Source organism: Leuciscus leuciscus, assembly GCF_965113295.1.
Source record: "Leuciscus leuciscus genome assembly, chromosome: 17".
NCBI lineage: Eukaryota > Metazoa > Chordata > Actinopteri > Cypriniformes > Leuciscidae > Leuciscus > Leuciscus leuciscus.
The window spans coordinates 27,770,565-27,791,408 of NC_138741.1; the positions used below are offsets into that span (position 1 = coordinate 27,770,565).

The 20,844-nt window shown below is 38.2% G+C and overlaps 1 protein-coding gene across 3 annotated transcripts; it reads right to left on the reverse strand.

Moving 5' to 3' along the window:
- Window positions 1–795: 795 nt before the first annotated feature.
- Window positions 796–20,384, reverse strand: tulp4b (TUB like protein 4b). 3 transcript variants are annotated; one of them, XM_082142748.1, is made up of 16 exons: window positions 20,345–20,384; window positions 19,149–19,453; window positions 17,086–17,355; window positions 15,965–16,093; window positions 14,221–14,382; window positions 13,899–14,079; window positions 12,716–12,823; window positions 12,139–12,305; window positions 11,050–11,274; window positions 10,733–10,967; window positions 8,645–8,807; window positions 8,306–8,447; window positions 6,586–6,679; window positions 6,337–6,480; window positions 2,746–6,227; window positions 796–2,549 (listed from the first exon to the last, which is right to left on the reverse strand). In XM_082142748.1, exons 2-16 carry the CDS (start codon window positions 19,167–19,169, stop codon window positions 2,433–2,435), a joined length of 5,640 nt encoding a protein of 1,879 aa, XP_081998874.1. In that variant the 5' UTR covers window positions 19,170–19,453; window positions 20,345–20,384; the 3' UTR covers window positions 796–2,432. The 3 variants fall into 3 exon arrangements, with proteins under 3 accessions (XP_081998874.1, XP_081998875.1, XP_081998873.1); XM_082142749.1 differs by lacking the exon at window positions 20,345–20,384 and having other exon boundaries at window positions 8,663–8,807; window positions 19,149–19,804; XM_082142747.1 differs by lacking the exon at window positions 20,345–20,384 and having other exon boundaries at window positions 19,149–19,804.
- Window positions 20,385–20,844: the final 460 nt, after the last annotated feature.

Consider the following 20,844-nt stretch of genomic DNA (forward strand, 5'->3'; position numbering starts at 1 on the left):
TTATTGACATTATTTTTCGTTAAGGAACATTATAAATCATTTTAGAGTCCCGGGTTCAATCGAGAAAGGAAATGTTTTAATGATAATATCTTATTTTCATAGTGAATTATCCAAACCCAATTTGACGTTTTTCTTCGACTCAACTTTGTAGCATCAATATAACAATAAAAAAGAAACAATGTTTAAAAAAAAAAAAAAAAACGCAATAAGATGAATGAAATAATTTAAATAGTTTCACGATTTTTCTTTAAAAATAAATACAAAATAAAATCCCACATAATGAGGACAATAAGTGAGTCGGTTGCTGAACTGGTTCATCATTGACAGGAACCGATTCGCTAGCATGAATCAAACTAAGCACATTGCGAACATAATGCCATTGCGCCATCTAGAGGTCTGTGCAGTAAAATCCTTTGCATAAAGACGCATACTCTCATCTGATGAGTTCACTCATTTCACTTCAGGCTATGTTTGATTAATCTAGCATGTTTGTTATAGTGGAGACCAGGGATAATCTAAATTTTATCATTTTGAACTCATAGGTCAAAAAATAGCCATTTACACTGTGTTCCAAAGCTGGCTGTGTTGACTTTGCGTTTATAGTGCTCCCTAAACACTGAAAAAAATAAAACACATTGATTTGGTTGGCAGCTAATCAAAGCTGAAGCAGATGTCAATTACATATGCACAAGTCCAAAAACATGCATCATCATTCTTATTAAAAGTGTTAATACAATTATGTTCATAATGAGACAATAATTTCACAATATAAATAATCCACACAATTTTCATCAAACTCGTTTGATTTTATTTAGTGACTTAAAACCTACTCTGCACACACATTCTAATGCTTTTTCAAGACATCCTTGAATTACATTTTGTAAATGTACATTAGAATAATTTAGCAATAAAGCACAGTTAAAGCCTCACATTCCACATGATTTAAACTGAGCCTGAATCTCCCAGTACAGAGTGGCCAGAAATAACTGCAACTGCAAATCATCAAAGCATACAACATCAAGAATAATCAAGAAGTGCTTAAAACGTCAACCATATCAACACTACCCCACTCTGAACCACTGTTTGGCTTACAACAAAAAATGTGATTAAAACTGATGAAATTACTGGAAAACATCAGAAACTAAGCAACAACAGAAAAAAATCAATTCGCTGATTTGTTGTAAGAAATATTAAATATGATGCAGAATTTTAAATATTAATTCAGAAAAATAAATATTAAACCAATTATACTAAATACAATAAAAAGATGTCCCTTCACATAAACCAAACTAAGCAATAGGGTTTGACTATTTAACTTAGGAATGCAAATACTACATTTCAACTTTCAATTTAATTTAGATTCCATTCATTGCATAATATACAGTGTGTTAAATTTGATTTATATTTTGATATAAGACATTTTTGGCTAAATTAATGCATACTATATAGTTCGTGCTAAAGTGTCATGAACAATATAAGTAATTTTTTTAAGTATATCTAACTACAGCACTTTTCTGTCATGTCACTTACATGATAACGACAGTATAATATAATATATTTGAAACTAATTTAAAAAAATGTTCAAACTTTGATTTCTGTTACTTACAGTTAACATTTAAAAGCAAATATTTGTTCAAAAAGGACATTACTGAGATAACTGCAAACACACAGTGTGCAAATAATGCAATATAACTAAGACATTTTGTGAAGAACAAAGTTAAATTGATATTTTTAAACCATAAAAATGCATTCATAATGGCACAACTTGGAAAATATGATTATAACTGGAATATATTCTCTGTTTTCACTTCATGGAAGTGAGTCATGGGATGAATATTAAAACAGTTTTTACTTGAGTTACTTGACACTGAGTTTGTGGTAAACAATAGTTAAAATCCATCACTTTACAAGGAGTAGAGTATACATTGGAAATCAATTTGGCACAAATAAATCTCAGGAATAAACAAAAGGAGGTGGGGACATCAGGGATAAAAGAAAGAAAGCCCATAATCTTACATCCATCTTAGATTTTAGTAAATAACCTTTACATTTAAATCACACCATTATATACTAATGAAATACATGGAAAAAAATCAATACAATTGAATTAATGAATTAAATAATATTCCATCAATACATGAATACTTAAAAAAATTTTCAGATGTGTACCACCTTTGGAGTCAGGTGGAATCTTAAATCAGCTTGTACCTCTGATAACAAAAAGGTACCTTAAAGCACTAAATCTATTGTCAGACCACCTGTGTACGTCTCATGTACGTTCTGCCTGAGAGTGACCAGATCTCTTGGCTACTAACCGGCACTGCACAGACATCATGGCAGCAGAGAATGTAACATTTCTCACAATCTGCAGTCAACAATAATCTCTTTTTCAGTCCATCTGTTCTCATGGACAAGATTGCTGGAGAGGTTTTCTATTTAAGTCTCTGAGTGACATTGGCCAAGGCCACAGCAAATGCCTGTACCGCTGAGAATGGATACTGAAAATCCAGGATGTATGCATTGCCATCAATTCTGCCAAACTGCATTACCTGTAACAGTGTAAAAGAAAAATTACGTGTTAAATGCAGGGTAGATGTTTGTTACTCAAAAGGTATTATGTATGGAGCTTGTTTTTTAAAGGTGAAGTGTGTAATTTCTTTACCCCAAGTGTCACGAAACAGAATAGCAAAAATACTGTTTTAAAACTGGTTTCCCATCCATAAATAAATAAATAAAATTGCTTACCTGGCGTCCATCAAGCTCAATCTGAAAGTTTTTGGCTGACTCCTGTGTCACCCGTCCTCCAAAGTCAAGCTGGTAAACCTGGGTGGCTTCGTTCCACAATGGCTGCTTGTTGGCCATGACATAAACAAAGCCTTGGCTGCCAAGACTACGATCCTCTCTCTCGTTAGCTTTGCGGCACTTGATTTCCTCAAGTTCATTTGCCATACGCTGATTGCGTTTGCTCTTCCATCCTTTCTTGCTGCTCTGGCTTTGGTTCATCAACTCGTCACCACTAATGAAGAGCTCAGGCTCACTCTCTGAGCTGTCCTGGAACTCATTTGAGGTCCTACTCAGTTTCTTGGCCTTGTTCAATGGCTCTTTCTGTCCTTTAGGCTTCTTCTTTTCCCTGCTGCCAAGTCTTGGGCTGGAGATCAGGGAATTGAAGTCAGAGAGAGTGCGACTTTCTTTTTTGGATTTCCCTTCAGAGACTCCGGACATATTGGCCTCTTCTGCCCTACTGTCAAGCCTCTTACGGCCCTTTTTACTGAACCTCTCTGCTCCTTGTGGACTCTCATTGAGAGAGGACTGATCTTGAAACCCGTCCCCAGATTCTGCGACCACCTCGGAGGTGCTCTGATGGTTCAGGTGTTCAACGGGTGGCGGAGGGGGAGGGAGAGGAGGTGGAGGAGGAGGTGGGGGGGGAGGTGGAGGTGGTGGAGGCGGAGAGAGAACAGGCTTCTCCAAGGCCTGATGGGTCTTACTGGGCAGTGTGGCGGAATGGTCTGGCATGGGAGGGCAAGTGCTATATGTGCTCCAAGGATGCAAGCTCATTGGATGCAGCTGAAGGTTGTTGCAAGAGCTAGTCCCTGGGTACATGGGTGGCAGAGTGCAACAACCTAGATTGGTCAAATTAGTGGGATAACCTGGGGGTAGGACTAATGTTGGGTCTGGTTGGCTGAAAGTGGTAGATGTAACCATGTCATTGGGACCACATGGTTGTGCAGAACTCTGCAAAGTCTGTAGTTGAGGTCCACCATGCCCTACCATTGTTGGGTAGGGTGAAAGGGATAACTGATAGGCTGAAGGGAGGGTCATAGAATTGGGACTGGGGGAAGGCTTTGTTGAAAGGACAAAAGGTAGCCGGGTCATGTCTAAGTGCTGTGATTGGCTAAGTATAAATGGTGGTGGCTTATGAGGTGGTCCTGGAGGTCCAGGCAATAAATTTTGCTCTTGAGGTATCCAGAGTTGTTCTGCTGCAGGAGAGTCCCATTGGTAAGGCGGAGGTCGTTTGACTGTTAAATTGACATCCCCTAGTGTTAAATGACGTACTGATTTTTCAAGATGGCAATGCTGACTTAGTGTCTCGTCTTCCGTAAAGGCAGAGTTCACATAGACAGTTCTGTCTCTACTGTGGTCAATGGGACTCAAGAGGTTATAGGAGGACTGGGAGGCTAATGGCGATGAACTTTTGGAGTGCACAATTATAGTGCTGTGTTGGGTCCCTTTGCCAGGTGGGAAGTCTTGCCTCACCACAGTTCCTCCAGCAATTCCACTGCTGTTGGTGCCACCACCGGTGACACTTACACTAGTGCTGCTGCTATTACTGCTACACTGAGTGCACGTATACAAAGCCGTGGGTATCCTTGGCTGATAGGAGAGCGTAAGGGAACCGTTCATTTTTGATTTTGTTGGTAGAGTCCTCACTGTGTCCACCATTTGAGAAACCTTCAGGGTCAGTTCCCTTCGATCTCGACGCAAAGTGGTATGAACCAAACTGCTGTCAATCCTCTGTGTAGGACTTCTGATTGTGTTCATCTGGTTGGATGTGTCTGGATATGGTGGTGGGTCTCCGCTTGGTATAGAATATCTAGGCACGGAGAGGCGACTCAGAGTTGCTGAGCTGTATGGCAACTGGACTTTCTTGTTCTCAGACGAAGTTACTTTCAATGTGGCGGAGCTGCCCATTCCTTGAATCCCATAGGAATTTTGGTTCCTTAACAGGCGCCTCCTTGGGCGACACACCTCTTCGACATTTCCGCTGCTGTCAAACGTGGTGATTCTTTCATAGCCTAATGGAGTTGGATACTGAAGCCCAATCGGATGAAGAGAGAATTCGTCCTTAGTTAAACATGGATCTGTTGTCAGCGTAGTGCCATTCTCATTGCTAACAAGAAGACCTGGAGGCGCTGTAGTGGGTGTGGCGACTGCAGCAGATACCACTGTACCTGGGTAAGGTGGTGGAGGGTTTACCTTGCGCATCTGGATCTCAAGAGTGTCAGTTTCAATGAATGACTGTGGTCGTGAGGGAATCTTCAGAGGAAGCACTTGTTCTGCTCTATCTGGTGGATGGTCTGGATGAGGAATTGGTGGCATCAGCTGTAACTGATGGAGGGACAGAGTAGCATACCCTGAAGGTGGAGGCTGGATGGTCATTTGCATTTTGAGTTGCTGTTGCATTTGCTGATGCTGTCTTTGCATTTGTTGATGCTGCAGCTGTATTTGTTGATGTTGCTGTTGAAGCTGTTGCTGCTGCTGCCTCATCTCCAGAATTTGCTGTCGAATTTGCTGCTGCTGTTGTTGCATCTGTTGTTGCTGCTGCTGCATTTGCTCATGCTGCAGCTGCAACTGGTGCTGCTGCTGTTGGAATTGTTGTTGATGCTGTTGATGAATTTGTTGTTGATGCTGTTGATGAATTTGTTGTTGATGCTGCTGCACTTGCTGCTGAATTTGTTGCTGCTGCTGTTGCAGTTGCTGTTGTTGTATTTGCTGCTGATGCAATTGCTGCTGATGTTGTTGCAACTGCTGTTGATGCTGCTGTTGTAGTTGTTGATGCTGCTGTTGCAGCTGTTGTTGCAGCTGTTGTTGATGCTGTTGTTGGTGCTGCTGTTGCAGATGTTGCTGATGCTGCTGTTGCAGCTGTTGCTGATGCTGCTGTTGAAGTTGTTGTTGATGCTGCTGTGTTTGCAATTGCTGCTGATTCTGCATGTGTTGCTGCTGCAGCGACTGTTGATGCAGCTGTTGTGACTGATGTTGCAATTTCAGATGATGCTGCTGTGGTTGTAATTGCTGTTGATGTTTTGATTGTTGATGGTCTTGTTGTTGCTGTTGTTGCTGACGTTGTTGGTGGGGTTGTTGTGGCAGATGATTTGGAGGAGGAGGAAGAGTTCCACTCAGGATATTACTCATTTCCAGTCCGCTGAATATCACCTGTCCAGGGTTAGAGTACCTGGTCGGCACAGTATACTGTGCGGTCACGGTGTCCTGACTGTGCTCTGACACAGTTGCATTAGCTGCTGCTGCTGTTGCTGCTGCAGCTGCCGCTGCTGCAGTAGCTGTGGGATTGGTGAGGACATCAAGCTGAATATTCTGATTGGCTAGGAGAGATTGGACAAGGCCTATACTCTGTGTAGGTGACATGGCTTGCGCAGGGCTGTGAATTGGAGCAATGGGAATATTAACTGTGCAAGGAGGATTGTCGGCTGACACTCCAGAAGGTCCCATCACTAGAAATAAGCAAGAACATTTTGCGATAAATTTCTACATTTTATTTCCTTCTTGTCTTAGACAAGCTATACAGAGACAAAATGTACACAACGTTCCACTGATTCTTACCAGGTAAATCATCTTCATCTTCACTGAACACATTGGGATTGAAGACTGGGAGACTCATGAAGTCCAAGGAAATTTTACGCACCTCAGGCAAATAGATGGTCATCTGACGAGGTTGCAGGTGCAGCAAACTAGTTTTATAAATAACTGTGACATTATACATCATTAGTCAAAATATATTTAAAAAACATTAGGATTATTCTTTAAAATAATTATGTGAAAGTGTTGATTTGTATACAAAACCTGACATACCTGCTCCTAAGTTAGCTGGCAAAAAGGAAGCTAGGCCCACAATCTTAAACTTTGTTCCCCAGATGTTAGAGGTGACCTGAGCTAAGTAATTATGCTACAAAGCAAATTGAGTGATAGTTATAGAAAATATTCAAGGTCAAAGTCGGTTTATTTGTAATTTCTTTTCAGCAAAGCAGGATATTAAAGAATAAGCTGTCTACTGAGGTCATGGTGCAGAATATGTTGCAAATGCAAAGCAGTGTCCAGTAGACACAGGCAAGAAATACAAACACTTTTCCTATCAATAGCTAGGTTTCCATCCAAAGGTTTTGTTTGAGAAAAAAGGTTTAGCGCATCAAAACGTTTACCAATATAGCTGAAGGAAATACCAGTTATCGATAATTTAATAAAACAATTTTATAAATACAATTTATTAATATGTAATATAATTTTATCTCAAACAAATTAAGAAAATAAAGTGGGTTGAATCCAAAAAGCTCTAAACTAATTTTTGAATTATTAAGACATCAGTTTAAGCTGCAGTCTGTAGTTTTTCCTCTTTGTCGCCATCTCTTTTCGGTTGCAGTCTCTTTTTTTCTGTAGCCTCTCTAAAGTCCAAAGTCTTTTAAATTTAACAACAGGTGAATCTCCAGTTGTCACTGGTGATTGTCGTTTGAACCTTTCTGGATCCGCCATCAAATTGATAAGTTTAATTATATCAAGTGCTGTGAGAAAAGGCTATAAATCTCCACCTCCAGCATCCTCACACTCATAGCCTACTAGCCGAGACACCTTCTTTATGTGTACAGATGTGACGTAATAAAGCAAAGACATGCTTGAATTTCCTGCGGAAATCCACCAGTACCACTGGAATTAAAAACATTATTATATAAGCTTACCATTTTTAATTGAGCTAAGGTGAGCAAATAGTTTTGAACACTGGCTGGTTATGTATTTGCTCAAACATTTATTTTGGATAATTTTTAACCCAAAAAAGTTACGGACTGCAGCTTTAAGCAAATATACCATTTAAAAAAGTTAAATATAGGCCTACACAAATAAAAGCTGCATCTGTCTCTGAAAAAAATTAGCTAAACTCTGAAACCAATTTGAATGATCTGAATATGAGCCACGTCAAACCGCGGCTGGCTTGACTGCATGTTCAAGGCTTACGTTAAAGATATGACTGAACATTGTACTGCCAAGCCTTTTTATGGACCGTCAAATTTTGCATAGGCTACAGGACAAATGCTGCCCTGTGTCCAAAGTTCCAAACCCATGGGGTTCATCACATAAAGGCTGTTACATGCAGTCCTGTCAGACCAGCAGTCTCACTTCCTAAAATTTACAAATTTTGGCTTATTATTCGTGAAAACAGTAAGCAGTAAACTGGCGAATTCCAATTGTCTCATTACTCTCTGCTTTTTACAAAAAATTGGGATGCGAAAGATACGATATAATTTGCGATATACACAAAATTATGTATGGAAACGACTTAGGGGCAGATTTTTTTGCAATACAACAAAACTTATGCGACAATGCGGATTTTTTTTAGGGATGACGTCATTACACACACCATTTTAGCAGTAAAAGGCCAATTGGATGGAAACAGGCAAAAAAAAATTTATGCATTTTCACTTTGTTGATAACAAAAAAGTGGATGGAAACTTGGCTAATTCTAGGCAAGTAGATTAATATAAAATAATTGCCAAAATGAACTTGCAAATAAGATGTTAAGTACCTCACTAAAGCCATCAACTGAAAATTCCCTTCGAGAAAGACTTGGAGATCGAACTGGAGGCTTCTTTGGTAATCTAGGAGACCTAGACATTTCTTGAGATGTTTGGGCAAGTTTGGGAGACTTTCTTGATTCCATATTAATTCTAGACATAAAAAAAAAAAAAAGGAAAAAAAAGGAAAAAAATATTGACTATTATCAAGTCAAAAGTTGTTGATTTGTTTAGTAAATATTTGACAGAAATGTGCTGTAATGCGTTTTGTAAAGATTGTGATGGAACAAACATTTCAGTTAAGTTTCAGGCACCCTGTAATATTGTATGAATTTTATATTCAACAGTACCTTATATGTTTAGAGTACCTAGGAAGCTTAGGAGACCTGTTTCCTCTGGAAAGTTTTGGTGACTTTCGTCCAACCCACTCATCGCTCAACTCAATATCGCTTGAATCTGAGCAGTTACAGCTGTCAGTCATATAGGAGATCATGCCATTTACACAGACCTCATCTGAAAGACAAAATTAAATTAACGATGTGTGAAATCAGCTGTCAAGACAAAAAAATTAATAAAAATGCATTTAAGCATTATGCTTAACAAGTATGTGGGTTTAAAGGTCACCTATTAGGCTTTTTTATTTGACCTTTCCTTTAATTTGTATAGCTGTTTGTGCATGTAAAAAATTTGAAAAGTTACAATGCACAAAGTACATGCCAAAGGAGTTAATCTCTCCAACAGAAAAAACCTGCCTGAAACACCTTGTATGTAGTCCTGCTATTAGTTTTGTGACTTAGCTACGTCACCATGTTACACATGTGCATAATGCCCGCCTACTGATTGCTTTGACCTACCCTCAAAGAACAGCTGGGTAAGTGATTTCGCTATAATCAGGAGCCACTTTCTTTTTCTCGCGATGAGGGCAAAAAAAACAACAACATTGTATGGACTTCAAATAGTGACGCCATAGTTACTACAGATATGATACTGTTTACAACTGCTGATGAAGCCTCGGGAGCTGAAACCCGATTATGGTGAGGGGAGTTACGTTTCCAACACACTCTAAGCGGATGACCAATCAGAACAGAATGGGTCAGCTGACCAATCAAGAGGAGACTGTGCTTTTTTGGAAAGGTGAGCTTTAAAGAGACAGACATTAAAGGGATAGTTCACCCAAAAATGAAAATTCTGTCATCATTTACTCACCCTTAAGTTGTTTCAAACCTGTATGAATTAATTTTTTTCTGCTGAACACAAAAGAAGATATTTTGAAAAATGTCGGTAACCAAACAGTTGATGGACCCCATTGACTTCCATAGTATTTTTTTTTCCTACTATGGAAGTCATTGGGGTCCATCAACTGTTTAATAAATATCTTCTTTTGTGTTCAGCAGAAAAAATTAATTCATACAGGTTTGAAACAACTTGAGTAAATGATGACATAATTTTCATTTTTGGGTGAACTATCCATTTAAAACAGAGATGCTGCGTCCCAATTTGCCTACTTCTACTATGCCCTTAAAATTATTTATGTTTTTATGAAGAAAAAGTACATACTTTTGTGGGTGTAACAGAAGAGTAGACAAACTTTGGGACATTCTACTTCATCATAACTGTGTCTTTAATGGATCGCTTTGCCGTTTAGTTATGCATTCTGTCAGCGTTTAAACTGCCCTGTCTGTCAATCATCGTGTCACAGTTAAAATCCTCCAACATTCAATTTAATATTTAATTTCCTACCGTTTCGGAGAGAAATGTAGTAGCACGTTGATCTGCCAGTCGTTGGTCTTTCATGTGGAGAACTCTCCTCGTGTGTTTGCATAATGATGCATTTAAGTTACTAAATTACCAAATGTATCTTTATAAACGTTCACAATGCTGTTGCACATGTAACATTATGTGGATAACATTGAATAAATATATTCTCTTCAGGTTAGATACGGATTAATCACTCAAACCCTTTATCTAAACCTCTCTACTTACCTATAAACTCTCTAACCGCTGGACTCGCACACCTGCCATGTTTGTAGTTTTTAATACTTTTTATTCGTGTTTGTAGTTCTAATTGATTTCTAGTCCAACGCTCAATGGTTTTTGGGCAATATTAGTAGTTAGAGCGTGTACAGATCTGCACTTAGACCTTCTGGGTATCTTTGGAATACTCCTTTCAACATACTACGATTTGGGACACACTAATTCTAATTTCGAATACTATTTAGGACGGATAGTATGCGAATTGGGACACAGTACGAGTTTCAGGCAGAGGGTGAAAAGAGGTGCTGCAGCAATGTACAGTATGAGAAAAATAATGTGTGTTTTTTTTTACTTTAAATCATGAAAATGTATTCTAGCAGACCCCAAAAATTTAATTATAAACTTGTAAATAAGCATAATATGAGCACTTTAAAGAATCATGATCAGCAAAAGTGCATAAATACCTGCTTTACCATCCATTTTTGGGTCCATAATGACAAACTCTGGTCGCAGTTTGCTAATGCGACGGCCCTTGAGAATAGGCACCAGGCCTCCCAGGTGTTCCAGATAGAGGGTGTAACAGGGGCCTCCAGCCTCTGGGTTCTCCTCTGAACGTTTCATAGTGCAGTGCAGCCGTTCATTCCCTGCTGTGGGATAGCTCACAAAATCTCTAATGTTGTTCGGATCAGGGATTGGGGGCTTGTGATATGAAAAAGATTATGCATTAATCCATATATTAGCATACATCAAACTGTGAATACTTCACTTGCTGCTTCGGTACCTTGATCGTTGGAATGAATGCCGTGGTAACGTAGGAACAGAGGAGTGAAGGCATGTTGAGTTTTCCCACATCTCTCTCCTCTTTAAGAGCGCTGGCAATGCCCTGCTGACAGAGAAGCTGCAGGCTGGCCACACGGTGCTCCACACGCACTACATACAGGGCTGGTCCACAGGCCAGAAACAGCCGCGAGTCTCTGTGACCCCAGCAAATAGTGGTGATGGGCCTCTAAAACCAAAAGATATTTAGATTATACATAGTTTATGTATCATTTATGCAAACATCAATATGAGATTAAAAAATTGTGTTGTATATACTTGAAGCAAAAGCAGCTGATAACCAATTGTCTACAGTATATGCATATCCATACTGTTTATTAATACAGTTTACACATAAAAAAGGTTTATACAAATAGTAAATAATTCTGTATGTTTAAATAAAAACATTTAATTTAAAAAATATTTTTTTTATCATTTATTTTGATCACTGTGATTGTAAAGCTGAATTTTCAGCATCATTATTTTAGTCTTCAGTGTCACATGATCCTTCAGAAATCATTCTGTTCAATAAACATTTTGTTTTATATCAATGTTGAAAACAATTTTGCTGCTTAATATTTTTGTGAAAACCTTGATGAACTACCTTCAAAAGTTTGGGGTAAACAAGACTGACATTAAAGACATTATAATAAAAATAACAAAATATTTTTATTTAAGAAAAAAATCAGTTTTCAACATTGATAATAATAAGAAAATTTGTTCATTTAATACCAACAATATTTGATTATTAAGTCACATGATTTTTTTGATTAAGTCACATGATTTCTGAAGAATCATGTGATACTGAAGACTGGAGTAATGATGCTGAAAATTCTGCTTTGCCATCACGGGAATAAATTACATTTTAAATATTAAAATAGAAATAAAAATATTTCACAATATTACTGTTTTTACTGTATATTTGATCACATAAATACAGCCTTGGTGAGCATAAGAGACCTCTTTAAAAAACAGTAAAAAAATTATAATATTGTGTGTATTATATGTTCAGATTGATAAATGATGATTGGTCTGATGACTGGTCACAGCTCACTTGGGCTGGAGTCTCTAAAGTGTATATATGTTCCCCTTGGACATTGTAAAACTTGACAAGGGCGTTCCTCATTAAGGAGGCACAGGCTGAGTCAGCGGGTAGACCGTGTCTCTCCATCCCGGCCACTGCCAGCAGGTCTCCCTGAGAGCACCACTGTACCTCCACATCTGAAAAAAGAAAAATTCTGTCCAGTCAGATTACAACATGTTATATAGCTCTGTCATAATGAATCAACATTTATGATGTGTCATTAAATGGTTGAACGGACCATTTTGGGTTATTTTTACTGAATAACACTTAAGGAGTAAACAGAAGTTCCTCAACCAAGAAAAGTAGCCGTACTTTAAAATGACGATTTACGCATTTTTATTATTGCAAGCATTTAATATATGTCCAGCCTGCTGCTAAACCTCCATTATAGGTGAATTTACTGTAAATGTTAATAGACAATATTGTCTAGGTAATCAATAGCATGCCATAGATGTTGAAAATAACTTATTCTGTTAATTATAACCCAGTGGCAGTAATAAAACACATACTTAGAAAGTCATTTATTGCAAGAACAGCAGGGTTTTACCTTTCAGTCCTGAGCGTATGATGTTAGGTGAAAGGTCATCATAGTTGTTCATTAGACTAATGTCTCCTGATATGAAGCTGACCGTGAGCAGTGGTTTGAGATTTTGCACTTGAAAGGAAACATAGTTTTACAGTTAATAACATTGACAAAAAAAAAAGTCAAATACACATTACTGCAATCATCCTTAAAAATTTATAAAATTTTCTATAAGTAGCTTGAAGTAGGTTTTTTTTTTTTTTTTTTTTTTTTTTTGTCTATGTCTATGTACAGTCTATGTACTGGTGCTTGGAAAAACCCAGGAAGGCCTCACTTTCTTCCATTAATGGATGATGTATGCAATACACATGTCTTCAAAACCTATAATGTAATCTCAAAGAGTTTGTAATCTCCAAGAAACTCAAGAACCCTATACAGTGAAAAAAATTGTTTGATACCATGGAATAAGCTTTACCATCTTAGAACCATGGAAGAAGTTTTCTTTAAAGGTACCTTTCTTCATCTTCAGAACACAAATTAAGATATTTTTAATGAAATCTGAGAGATTTCTGATCCCTCTGTAGACAGTAACATCATTTCAACTTTCAAGGCCAAGAAAGGTAGTAAAGACATCGTTAAAATAGTCCATGTGACTAAGTGGTTCAAATGTAATGTTATGAAGCAACACCTCCCCCCAAAAAATAATGATTTTTTAAAACAAATCTCTTCTCTTCCACGTCATTCTCCTACACCGTTGATGTAGACTAAACAGTGCAGCTAACGCCGGGTCATTATTGGCTAGCTCCTGCGTCACCATCACACGCATGTGTCGTGGTGCTCACGTGACCAGCGTCGGCCAATAGTGAGGCGGCATTCTGGGGTAGAAGAAATTGTTGAATAAAGTCGTTATTTTGTTTTGTTTTTGCACACAAATATAGTTCTCGTCGCTTCATAACATTACATTTGAACCACTGTAGTCACATGGACAAATTTAATGATGTCTTTACTACCTTTCTGGGCCTTGAAAGTTGCAATGACGTTGCTGTCTATAGAGGGATCAGAAAGTTTCAGATTTCATAAAAAATATCTTAATTTGTGTGGCGAAGATGAACGAAGGTCTTAGGGGGGTTGGAACGACATGAGGGTGAGTAAATAATGACAGAATATTCATTTTTGGGTGAACTATCCTTTTAAGAGTATAATGTACCTTGAGCTGGAGTAGAGTCATCAGAGTCTGTATCACTCTCAGTGCTGTCCTCCACCAGGAAGTTCGGGCAGTTCCAGGACATGCTGACTATGCCATCTGACTCATGCAGCAGAACATGGGCAAGCATACGGCCGTGGCAGTCCATCACTATGACTTGCCCGTCTGCTGTTCCAAAAAGCACCTAGGGAGAATAAACGAATGCAAACACCAAATTAGGGAAATCAGGGCATCAGTCCAAGGGAATCGGTCCAAGTCATGTGTTGACAACAAATGCTTTTCAGACCGTTTCCTTCAATCCGATGATGCCAAACCAAAAAGTTACCTGCTGGTCATCAGGTGTCCAGATTCCACAGGTGATCTGGCTCTCCAAATTGATCTCAGATGACCAGTGTCTCTGACCACTGACTGATCCCACCAGGACAAAACCATCCCTGTAGGCGATTAAGGCCTGTGTACCATCATGTGACCAGGTGAAGTCACTCACCTAAACAACAAACCACTTGTTTATTAAGCAGTTCATGTTAGAATTATAGCTATTTATTTTCTTCTTATTGCTAAATAATTAGCATTTTTAATTAGCAGGAGTTTCATTAAAAGATACAAAATATAATCATCCATTTTGAAACATAATGGGCCCTATCATACACCCGGGGCAATGCAGCGCAAGTGTTTTTTGCTAGTTTCAGCCCGACGCAGTTATCATTTTCACGTCCTGCGCCACGTTGTTTAAATAGCAAATGCATTTGCGCCCATTTGTGCGCCCATGGGTGTTCTGGTCTGAAAACGAGGTGTGTTCTGGCGCATTGATGGCGTGTTGCTATTTTGAGGCAACTGAAATAGACTGCGCCATTGACCAACTGAAACCTGGTCTAAAGTCAATGGCGCAATCTTTTTTTTGTTATTTAAAGAGTGCGTTAGTAATGTGCGCCTATAGGCGGGTCCACAACGCGCGTATACTTTGTCCCGTAGATGGTTAACCTCGCGCACGGGCAGATCCGTTTCCTCGCTAGAGAAGCGTTCAGTTTTTCAGCTTGCAAATTTCGCCATATAAATAGCGAATCCGCCATGGCGCGAGCGCAACTGGCTTTTAAAGGGAATGGGAGATTAGATTCTGATTGGTTTATTGCACATTACGCCCAAAACACACCCATTACTCATTAAGAGAATGAGTAATTCTCAAAAAGTGGTTTCGGACTAGTCTGGGTTTCCCTGTGCTGCCTTGATCGCAGCGCGATTTTATTCACGCTGCTAGGCAGCCTGGACACCATGGACTATATTTTCCCCTCAAAAAGGAACCAATCACAGAACGGGGAGGGAGCAGCAAGACGATGACGACGTCTATGCGACACACCGAAGCAGTTTGTTTATATCTATGGATCCAACATGGCATCAGACGCGAAGTTACCTTTCGATGCAGCCTTAGATAGTGTTCTAAGTAGTTTAGAACGCAAGGTTATTTCGTCTTCTTCCTCGTCGAATTTCTGTCGCTCTACATACGTCATCTGGTATAATTGAAACGATTGGCTATGAGCTACGTAGAGGCGCATTTGATAGACATTCGTAGCGCCCAATAAACGGCTCTGGGCATTCGTAAACCACGCCTCAAATACGAGAAAATTAACATGTGGTTCCCAGACCACGTCTCTATGAGAAGAGGTCTAACGTTAGCCAGGCTAGTTTCGGACACGCCCTAAGTGCACTTGCACCATGCGCTTTAGACCATGTGCTTAGATCGTTAAAATAGGGCCCAACATATATTTATGCATTTACTAAATAACTCGATTTTTTTTATGATTTTTCTGTTTTTCTAACAATGAGTAATTATGGACATCTGCACCCCAATGATGAATGACATGAGAAAATGGCATGGGAAAAAAGGAAAATAATAGCAATTACTTGAATTATTATACCATACTTTATTTACATCGTCTTACTTAGTTGGCCTTTTTGTGTGGGTATGCATTTTTTATCAAAACATATTAGTAAAGTTAATCAATCTTGACGTATCATAAAAAATACATTTGCACTCTGCACACAGATGAAAAATAAGCAGTAAATATACATACCTGAGCACCTCTGTCATTCACCAGCTCTACAGACCATCTTCCTTCATACTGGATCCACACAAATATCCCTCCCTCCATGTCACACGTTGCAAGCTTCTGAAACGGTTCATTCCACCTAACAAGGACAACCTGTACAAGAACAGCACCATGGGAATGAAATTCTAGGAGAAAGAATGCATGATACTCTTGCATAGGATGGAAAATTCAAAACTAGCCTTTTTTGATTTATGAAAATCATTCTTTCTGAATAAATGTGCATGGTAGGTAAGGAGATAATGACATAAATGAAGTAGTATTCGGATGGTCAAGTGAGCTCAGTTTACACAGAATAAAAAAATCTGTTTCTAGTCCACGGGTTTTACTAGGTCTAATATGAGTGTACATCATTTTGAACAGATTTATTAAAACATACACTGTAAATTAAATTTTGAAGGTAAAAGACTAAAAAGCTACCTATTAATTGGTTAACGGTAGGTTCTATGCGGTGAAAAGCTACAATACATCTAATGGGACTTTTCAGTAAAATACTGTAAAGTGTAAAATTTTTGGAAGTGAAAAAGAACACTTCCAAACACTTCTTATAATTTACAGTAAAAAACAAAACAAACTGACATTCCCAGAATTATTCGTGACAGCACACATTGATGTTTTTTCTTATTATAAGTTTTCTTCTTAGTTTTTTACATCTTATGTTGTTAAATTAATATTTATTGCATTTTTTGGTGTTAACATGAGTGTTTTGTATTTGTGTGCATGACACTGTGTGCACTTTCTACACATTAGTATTTACCTCAGCTTGTGGAAAAGCTACTTGTGATGAACTTTGACTCATCATGTGGCTTTTAAGGTGGTTGTCAAGGGTAAAAACAGATTTTTAGTAATTTGATATATTAACATTATTTCAGTTAATGAAATATAGATTTATGGTAAAAAAATAAAAAGTAAGTTAAAATTTTAAATAAGGTAAAGTTCTGGCAACCATAGTTGCCGCTTTTTTTCCAGTAATTTTTTTTTCTTTATTTGCTTAGGTTTAAAGTGTAAGCATTACTTATTACACCTTTAAAGCTCGCAATTCAAACATTTAAACCAAAAGAGAGTCTGAAGGAGAGGGGAACTCCCACCTCACTGTTATGACCCCGTAAATTGAAGTTGATTCTTTGTGGGGTATTTCTGTCCCTTCTACAGTGACTGGATGTGAACGTGACGCCCACAACACCCCTGGCGTTCCCAGTGGCCAGCCAGCCCTCCTCATAGTAGCGTCTCCTGCACACCGGCTTCTCCTTCTCACTCTTGGGAACTCTCCCTTTCCATGAGAGGCAGAGGATGTTGGAGTCACTGCAGAGGACCGGACCATGTTCCACCGCAGCCAACATCCCTACAGACTGACCAGGCTACATGTGTAGAGGGAGAGGCAGTTAATATTTACATTATTTAAAACACTTGTATAATCTGCAATGTCATTTTTAATGGTCGCTAATACTAAACTGCATTCATAGATTTAATTTTCGGCACATCAGTATTTTTTTCACCCAAAAATAGTTTTAAGCCAGTTATTTACATCTTTTGCTATAATGTGTAAGTAGAAAATATCAGTTTACATTTTACATTTCTAAATAATCCAGTGTGATTTTTGTATGCACAAGGAGTCTGATAACAGTCGGTATGACCTGATCGCATAATCATCGAGTCCGTCTGTGATTATATGAAGAAACAGAAAAAACTGAGACAGATTAAATCCAGAAGAACTGCGACAATGTCTCCAAGACGCCTGTAGAAACCTTCCTTCAAAACTACTTGAAAAACTATGCGCAAGTGTTCCTGGACGAAAGCTGTTTTAAACGCAAAGGGTGGTCACACCAAATATTGGTTTGATTTAGTTAATAGAAGTTAATAAATCAATCAAATCTATTTATGATATTATTTTAGAGTATTTTTACACAAGTGTCTAAAACCTTTCACAGTAATGTAGCTTTGAAGGCAGCTTTCTTCAAACGTTCCTGGAGACGTTGTCGCAGTTCTTCTGGATTTAGCCTGTCTCAGTTTTTTCACTGACTCAATGATGGTGAGATCAGATCATACCGGCTGCTGTCAGACTCCTTGTGCATAAAAAAATCTCACTGGATTATTACAATTAATTAATGTTTAATGTAATGTAATGTAATTAAAGGTATAACGTGCCTAAGACTAAGACTTTTGCAGAGTTATATATTGTTTTATATATTTCTGTCAGGACCACTATCGTCAAATACGATTGACAATTAGCATACAGTTAGGATTGGCGGTCTGGTTCTGTTCTGGTTAAGAACCTAGCATGGATAAGAGCAGGGAGAGCAGCAATAAACCCCCTTAGGGTAAACAGAACAGAACCAACATGAATGTATAGCAGATATCATTCATTCAAGATTTTAAAGTACAACATAATTCGAAAATGTAATCTGATTCGAGGGGAATCAGAATGCCAAATCCTGACTGACGAGAGGAGGAGCTGGGGATGGAGGAGGGTAATTAGCTCCTGAAAAACGCAATAGTAGCTGATAATACTGAAGGAGCTTATATATGTATACAGTGATAGGCGTCATATTCCTATAGGTAGACGTGGATCAGCTGAGAGTCAGCTGATACGAGCTTCACTAATGTGACCTGCCAGAACTGACGCTACACTTGATATTTTGCACTTATATATAGGTTAAAATAGGGGAAGTGCTGTAACTGGTCAACATTGTAAATAGGTCTTTAGGTGTTTGCAGTTCACTCAACATGCAAAGAGAAATGTAAGACATTAATAGGTCGATTTGAAAATGATCAGCCATTTTGAAAATTATATTCATTTTTTTCAATTCACATTAGTGATACTAGTGGCACAGAAAGAACACTTTACCTTTAAATAACCCTGTGGTGGGACAAATACATTATTAAAGGTATAAACTTTCCTTGTAATTTCTCAATTAATACAATAAGCCTAAACATGCATAATAACTATAAAATAATTAGAAAAATGTTGTTGTATTATAGTTTCAGGTGGAATGTGACTTGTATGAAAATGTAACAATGGACTACTGTATTTTACATTAAGTGTCTAAAATAAACTACAAATGTATTAAAGAACATTATACTTTTCAGTGCTGTAGAAAATATTATTATCATGGAATGCATGAAAATCTTATTTTTCTGGAAGTATACTCACCTCTTCATAGTCCCTGGACATTATTAGTCCGAATTCCGTCTTTTAAGGAGTGCTCCATTTTGCTTGCTTATTCAAAAAAATGTGCAGTACTACCTGAGAATGCTTAACTGCAGATGTGTCTTAAGAAAGAGTGTGTCTGAAATCAGGCCATTATAGTCTGTGACTAATGCACATCATGAGGAATCCAATTCATTCTATTTCTGTTCAATAAAGGGATGCAAATTTGATCTAAATCAAGTCAAGGCCTATTGCAGTTTATCTTCATTATACAAAACCAGTTTTCAGCCTTTGGTATTCCAGGATTTCTATGCAAAGAGAAAACACACACACACACACACACACACACACACACACACACACACACACACACACACACACACACACACACACACACACAAATGTATTGAGAAAGAATAAAGCATTTGACACTAACACAGAAACAGATTATAGCATTTGCAGATTGATGAGCAAGAACAAGCCACCTATGAGACAAGCGCTGCATGCAGAATCATTTAAAGACATTTCATTTCTCTGTCTGCACCCACACTTGAGTTGACATTGGTCCCTCATTACGTCACGGGATGTTTAAAGCCCCTGCAATTCAGGTTTATACTAAGAATAACGCTGCAGAAATTATGCATCGAAGCATCAGTACATAAAAGACGAGCAAACGCGCAAAAAACATCCAGAAAAATCATGCACAACTAAGGATGAGGCAGCTCGCAGGCGTCATGGCAACAGGGATGTGATGATGGCTGAATTTTAATGACACCCAGCCTAAGACTTCATAACTGCATTTATTCTCATTTCAAATAGAAATATTCATTTATAGAATGCGTTTCTCCCAGGCTGATAAAGATATATGAAATTTCGTTTACAACATAACCTCAATGTTAATTGCAATAAAAATAAAAATAACCATTTAGGGCTTCCAGATCATAACTGGCTCAGTTTCCCACATCTGATTAAACAAGAATTGTGGCAGGTAATTAAGCTGGATGCAGTTTAAAATAAATCCATCAACTATGGTTGCCACCTACACTCGTGATATAATTACACAACGATCAAGGATACACCATTGACTATTATTGTGACATTCCAAATAAATCAAATGTGAACAATGTGAACCAAAAAGAAAACAATTCATTCGAGTAATAAAATAAGAATTAAGCATTCATTTCTACCAGCAAACTCACCTCTACCAACTCGCTCTCAATGCGTCTAAATGCTTGCCAGATGCTCATGCTGGATTTTACCCCAAAGCACATTAAAGTCATGCAGTGAGACGCAGTGCATTGGCGCAAAAGAACCCTTGAACGAGGGATTTTTCGGCGTGCGAAGGCAACCCGCGCTCTGACGGAATGGTGCTTTGATCACATGGCCCACAACCCCATCCAGATAGTAGTAGGCTACAACAAATGCGGTGCACGAGCAAACCAGACTGATATAAATCACCAATCTTCGTTCTTATTTTGTAATACGTATTAAGATTTAGGAATTTGCTAATAATATTAAGCTTCACTGAGAAAATACAGCACGGATTTCAAAGACTGTTCGAATAAACGACCGCTACTAGAAAAACGATTCAAAACGCTCTTTCAGCGCCCAAAAGTGATTAACGTTATGCGATCTCTTTTCAAGTTATTTTGCTCAATTTACTGTTTTCTCACGCATTTTCTATAAAACCTATTTAATA